Genomic DNA, 6,646 nt, shown 5'->3' with positions numbered 1-6,646 from the left:
AAAAAAATAAGAAATCAGGAAGGGGGCAAACACTTTTTCACACAACTGTATGTTATTACAGATAGATTTAGAGGCTTCAATTTTAGATATATAGTTGTTTTTATAAGTTGCCGAACAAAAAAGTGAGGCATCAGCAAAGACGGGTGGGATTCTGACACACGTTACATGTGCAGCAAGCATTTTGTCCAAATGTCGGTTTAAAGCTAGCTAACGTTACTAACGCATTTTGACAGTATTCGACATGTGTCATAGTGGAATGTGGCCACGTCAGAATGCTATGCCCTATTGTGTTTGCAAGTGTCTAGGCTAACTACATTAGCTTGCTAACACATAGCTAACAGCCTGCTAACTTGTCCAATCATCCTTTTAGGTATCAACTCCACCCCCCGGTTGACATAGCGTGCTAAAATTTGACACGCTAAATGTTTTTAGCTAGCCGCAGGCATTTTGTTAGCGTTTCAGCCCTTTGTTCGCATATTGTGGCGCCAATTGTTTTCCCCCTCCGGAGGCTGTGCAGGTGTACTAGTCGGAGTGATGACGTTTTGTAGTCTTATTTAGCCACTTGTTAGCTACCGCCTTTTAAAGACACTCAAAAGCATCACAATTTGCGATTCACGGTATTTAATGACGTATTTTGTATCGTAATTAATTGCATGAAAAAAAACGCCGCTGCCTTTACTTTTGTTTCACGGTAAAAACAAATCCCATTAAAAGGACCAAACCAACTTTTATATTTACTGAAGATGTAGATCTTTAAAAAACAAACCACAAATATATAGCTGCACTTTTTAAGAGCTCCTAAAGTAGGTGGGCACTGTAGCTTTTATCAAATCAAATATAGCTTAAATAAATAGTGCATTTGTTGGGGACTATTTTCAGCTGTGGATTAATACACATTGGGTGCTGTAGTGTAGTTTACCCAAAGTAAACCACAGAAGCCATGTTGACAATAATAAAGCAACGCGTGGCTCCCTGATGTGTATTTAACAGTATCGGTCGGCCTCTAAAGCCAACATGTTACTACACTAGTGGGCTGAAAAGAACAGACATGAGACGTGAGGACTCACCATTGAAGGGGTTGATCCCTCGGGTCATCCTCTGCACGATCGCTTCTTTCACTTCCCTCCTCCTCACACACTGGATGCCCAGGTTCTGGAAACTGCGTAACACAACACGGGGCCGTGAGAAAACGTGACGGGCTCTTATAGTGCTGACAGGAATGAATAAACAAAACACACGGGGCCACACCTGAGCGAAGTATGATGGGCCAAAAAAAAGAAAGAAAAAGAATGTGGTCGCGTGTGAAGGTCAAAGCGATCGTGCACTCACCCCAACCCGTCTGACTTTAACAAAAAAAAAAAAAAACGATTGTTCAATGATGAATGTTTGACCCCAATCTACAGGAGGATTTATATGCATAGAAGGGCTGAGATTAATGTAAACCACGAAGGATTTGCAATTTAGAAGCAACACAAGCTAATGACTCATTCAAACTCTCAAACACATGCACGAGTCCCCCCACACACACACAACAGATATGGGTGATGCCACTTGGGGAAATCTGTATTGCCACCTTCATCACAGACCTGGTTTGACAAATATGCTGTGTGTGTGTGTGTGTGTGTGTGTGTGTGTGGTGTGGTGTGAGATTAGCTGTGTGTCTCTGTATCCGAGAGGTCACCGATTTACACTCAATGAATTTCGAAACCGTCAAGTGAAACACAAAATACTATTAATAGAGAGCAAACTGATTATGAAATAGTGAGGGTAGGTGTGTGTGTGTGTGTGTGTGTGTGTGTGTGTGCGTGCTGCGACTGTGGGTGGAGAACTCACGCGATCACCCTGCGGTCCGGGCCGAACTCGGCCTCATAGAATCCGTCCTTGCAGTCCTTCCCCACCAGGTCGTGCGGATGCGGCCGGTACGGCTCGTTCTTCGTCACCAAGTAGACACGCACTTTGCCTTTGCCGCAGTAATTCAGGATCTGCGGAAAAGGGATGGGGGGGGGGGCATTTATTTAGGTAACGCTAACTGATGCAAAGGACAGAGAAATATGCAGTTTATGTACAAACACAAACACAACGTGTGGGTCTTTAAGTTCCACCGACCGACCTGCAGACTGGGGTAGGACCTGTTGTTGTCGGAGCTGTTCTTGCCGGGGATGCTCCCGGCCGAGCGACCCTCGCACTTGTACCTGAAGCGCATCCCCCTCTGCTTGGGCTCCTCGTAGATCTGGACGGCTGGCTCAGCCACTACAGAGAGCACAGATGATGGGGGGGGGGAGAGTCAATGACAGGGTGTGGAGAGGAGCGCATGAAGATGGATTCAGATCAACCAAAACCATGAATACTTTCCCTTGTGGTTAGTTTTTACTACTTTTTATTTTTTTAGTTGTAGGATCAAATAGTCAAGCTAAGGTACACTTTGGTAATGAACTTGTTGCTGACATGTAGTAACCCAGGAGGCATTGAATTTGAAGACGTCCAGATTTTAAAGTCAAAACACGGCATTTTGACTTCAAAATGTCTCCTGTAAAAAAAATAACTTGGTTCTATAACATGTTAGAAAATTGTGAAAAATGACCAGCACAATACCCTGAAGCCTGTTTTGGTGAGGGGATATTGTAGTTCTCTCTGTGTATTCTGGAGCTATGCCTAAAGGTTTGTATAAAAGTGATTTAAAAGGAACAATGTCTGGTTCAGGCTTTGGTGATTTTGCAGTTAGTCTACACATCTTTGGTTAGAATTGGGGAAGCATTTGGTTGGAAAGGAAACGTTTTCAGATAAGTTGCTGACATACAGTTGGACACAACGTCATGCTTAAAACTCTCTCAGCATCAAATGTAGACCAAGGCGTCTTTTAAACTGCAAAGCATTTGCAAAAAAAAAAAAAAAAAGTAAATTCGGCATTCAAAACAGCATGAAATGCGTTTTGTCTGTCCCACTTTGACCCTTTTGCATGAAACAAAAACGGGCCTTTGTGAGAGAGGAACTAAGACTGATCAGGGAAGTGTGAATCGTACAACGATTTAACAACACTGAAATGTGTTTTCGTGGACATGACAGCCGAGCGACAGGCCGTGCACACGGTTGTTACGTTGGCCGGTGTCAAACAAGTCCTGTTACATTTCTGACTTAATTGAGAAATATGTTTGCCAAAGCGGGGCGGCCGGGGCCACGGCCTGCCTTCCTCCTTTCTGCAGCCGCTTTGGCCGAGGACACGAATGGCAGAACTGAGAGGTGATGCAGCTCACACGCACATAAATGTCAACATATAATCTTTCATACAGATGAGGATTACAGGAACCTCACATGAACTCACACTGATAAGCCTAAAAAAGGAGTGCTTACCAATAAAACTAAATGAGGAAGTAAAAGAGGCCATTCTGTGCATTCAGAGATTGTTTGGCACTTTTCAGCGTTATTTTGACACAAGGGGTATTAAAATGCACTTACTCATGTGTGGATCGTCCCCTAGCATGGAGGGCATAAGAACTGGGGAGGGAGACAAAAAGTGACATGTAGGAAGATAATTAGCAAGCAGATACAAGACTGTACTGAATATAGTTGGTGATAACATGACCTAATAATAATAATATGTCACAACAAACTGGTTTGTTGTGTTTTGCTGAGCTCGTTCAGTTCTGCTAAAGCTGTGCTGACACTTATTCCAGTCTCAATCACTGCAACAAGGAGGAAGTTGCACTGTTGTTGAACAGACTTAAGATAAACGGGGCAAAATAGTATTTAATAAGAAATTAAGCACATGTTGCTATTGTACATTCAGGCTTAAGATATGAATATACATACAACTTAAGTCACATGATTATTAGTATTTATGACATCCTGTTTTAACCTCATCCTACGAGTTACCATTATCGTTATTATTTTACAGTAAATAAAGGTGTTGCTACCCACCATCCATGATGCACAACGCTCTCAGTCGAATCACAGGTTATCGTCTCGGAGAACACCGAGCTGAATGAGTGACAGTGGAGAGGAAAAGTAACATTTGTTACAGGAGACCAGCGAGGGTGGGAATTCCCCCTCCGTCACCGCCCCCTCCATCTGAACTGACCAATGAGAGGGCCGCATGACACACGGCAAAAGAGAGCGAGATCGAGAGAGGGGAGGAGTCACTCCTCGTCACACACTAAACGTGTGTGCCTCGAAAGTACCGCGCGGGGAGTGTTAGTGTTACACTCAAAGATAAGATATGAAGGGGAAAGGCACGTGATAAGCAGACTTGCCACGAGAAGAAAATAAATAAAAGCAAATGTAAAAACAGTAATGGTGTCCATTCAACTGTTTGACTTTCTGCTTGTCAACACATGCACCAGACGGCACTGAGGAGCGCAGTGGCAGCATCTGTTCATTGTTGATCTAGCTAGTTCGTACCGCTCGTGTTGAAACATTACATCAGAGTCACAAAGCTAACCATCTGTTTTTATATAATAACATATTTGACTACCTTAGCGGTTTGATAAGTAGCGTAAAGGAACATACATGTTTTAAGTGTTAGCTAGATGTGAAAACTGTTGCAGCTCTATTTGTATGCTCAATGTGTAGCTGGAGTCAGCAGCCGGTTAGCTTAGCTTAGCATGAGTGGAAACGGCTAGCCTGGCTCTGTCCAAAGGTTTCAAAAAACCTTGAAGGAGACCGGTTTGCCTTCTCGAGGGCAATATTTAACAAATGGCACCCTATTTTATTATTTTTATTATTTAAACTTGTGTAATAGTTGTGAGGCAACAAGCCAAGAGGCACAAACTAACATTCTCTTTTTAAATGGTGCAATTTGGTGCATTCTGGACATGATTTTTATCCCTAGCAAAGGCACTAATTCATGCATGAAGAGTATGAAATAAAACATTTAACCTTCAGAAACTATGCCATTTCTCTCCTTACTAAAAAAAAAAAAAAAACTAACTTATTTTAACCATCCAGCAATAATTTAGAATAAAAACACCAACTACCTGTAATTATTATCTTTATCAACTATAAAGGCAACCAGCATACAGTAGAAGAAAAAAAGTTAGTCACTTTCATAACCTTTGCTAATACGCCAGTAATACGTTAAGTGTTGAAGACAGACAATCCTACTACTGGCAGACTAACGTAGCAGTTTGCCACTGGCAGCTTTAGTAAACTATGTACATTGTAAATAGAAGTAACATTTCAAACCCTTCTGTTTTACACTGAACCAACACTTTACCAAAAGGCTACAGGTCATAATAGGCTATAAAAAAAAAAAAAAAAAAAAAGAATCCATCATGTGAAATAAAAAAAAATGTAATCAAATTGTGCATTAGGAAGGGAGTTTCAATTAGTGCCACTGTGGCTATGTCAATGTAGCAGTTGTTCTGCATGTAACTGGAACAAACTGACAGATCTTAGAAGAAACTCTTAGTTAAACAAATGTAGCACATTTTTTAATTCAGGTTAAAAATTCTTTTCACACGCTTTTGTTTACTGAATTTTTGAAATGTCTTTATTCTATTTTATGCATTTGTATTTTCCTCTATATTGCTCGTATTCTAATTAGATCACTGTTTAATTGCTATTATATGTACTTTGTACTAACTCTAAAGTAAAGCACACTAAATTACATACAGAGGCTCTCCGCCGCTTGCTGTGCTAACCTCAGCCCCCGTTGTTAACGGCTAAAAGTTTCCGGGTAGGAACTCACACTTGTGAACTTTAGTTCAGCATTACCTGTAAAATCTTTACCGTTAGCAGTAAAAATAAACGGACAGTTACGGAACAGATAATTCACATTTGACGGAAATCCGCCTGTAGATGGCGCTCTGTCACCTGGGATTTGCTTGGAGCATTTGGAACACCTTTTTGGCGGGCTCTCTCTCTCTTTGTGGGCCCCACAGTGCACTCGCACCATCTATAGTTACGACTCTGCATGTGGCAACAACAAATGTACAAACGTGCGACAAAGAACAGACACCGGAGTAGTTTTTAGGGGTTTAATGGGTGTACGGACTCATTTAAAGGAAGTGATAAACACATACAAAAATACCCTTTCAATACATTTTTAGAAACAAACATCTAAATGACCTGCTTTGTTAAATGTCTCCAAACAGCAAAACACGAGTCGTTCTGAAACAGAGTGGTGCAGATTTCGTTAAAAAGAGACCTACCTGCTATGAATGCTATTTAAAAAAAAAAAAAAAAGAAAAAAAAAAAAAAAAGAAATCACATGGTACAAATATGCAAATATAAATAAAGTGATAAGAAACTCCCCAATAATGAAGAATATGCCTTTTGGGGGAGGGGTGGGGAAAAAACAACTGTTTTCTGTACATTTATTTGGGGCAACCGATGCTGGAAAAAAAAAAAGAAAAAAAAAAAGGAGCCTGTGTCCCTGCGTCTCTCTGCCTGCTGCGAAGAAGACGGCGCCTCCTCTGCATCACTTTACACTTTGTTGTATACATATTATCTTCTGCGCTGAAATCAAACAGTCGCCGAGTTTCAGACCATAAAGATGGAAGGTCGGGGGCCGTCTCCCGACCACCCCCACCACCGGGAGATGCTTTTTAAGAACCTCCACAGGAGGCGCGGAGGGTTAACACCCAAAAACCAAGGGAATTCCGTCTCTCTCCAACACATGAACACAACCAATCTATGTGTGCGCGCTCTC

The 6,646-nt window shown here is 41.6% G+C and overlaps 1 protein-coding gene across 2 annotated transcripts; it reads right to left on the bottom strand.

The window, feature by feature from the left end:
• Window positions 1–6: 6 nt before the first annotated feature.
• Window positions 7–3,995, bottom strand: LOC116376918 (proto-oncogene c-Rel-like). Of its 2 annotated transcripts, XM_031838422.1 has the most exons (5): window positions 3,916–3,995; window positions 3,454–3,492; window positions 2,111–2,250; window positions 1,834–1,982; window positions 7–1,159 (listed from the first exon to the last, which is right to left on the bottom strand). In XM_031838422.1, exons 1-5 carry the CDS (start codon window positions 3,920–3,922, stop codon window positions 1,021–1,023), a joined length of 474 nt encoding a protein of 157 aa, XP_031694282.1. In that variant the 5' UTR covers window positions 3,923–3,995; the 3' UTR covers window positions 7–1,020. The 2 variants fall into 2 exon arrangements, with proteins under 2 accessions (XP_031694282.1, XP_031694281.1); XM_031838421.1 differs by lacking the exon at window positions 3,916–3,995 and having other exon boundaries at window positions 3,454–3,902.
• Between the last annotated feature and the right edge of the window lie 2,651 nt (window positions 3,996–6,646).

The sequence above is a fragment of the Anarrhichthys ocellatus genome, unplaced genomic scaffold (genome assembly GCF_004355925.1).
Source record: "Anarrhichthys ocellatus isolate YVR2014 unplaced genomic scaffold, GSC_Weel_1.0 scaffold707, whole genome shotgun sequence".
NCBI classification, from domain to species: domain Eukaryota; kingdom Metazoa; phylum Chordata; class Actinopteri; order Perciformes; family Anarhichadidae; genus Anarrhichthys; species Anarrhichthys ocellatus.
This window is presented reverse-complemented; position numbering and strand designations above follow the sequence as displayed.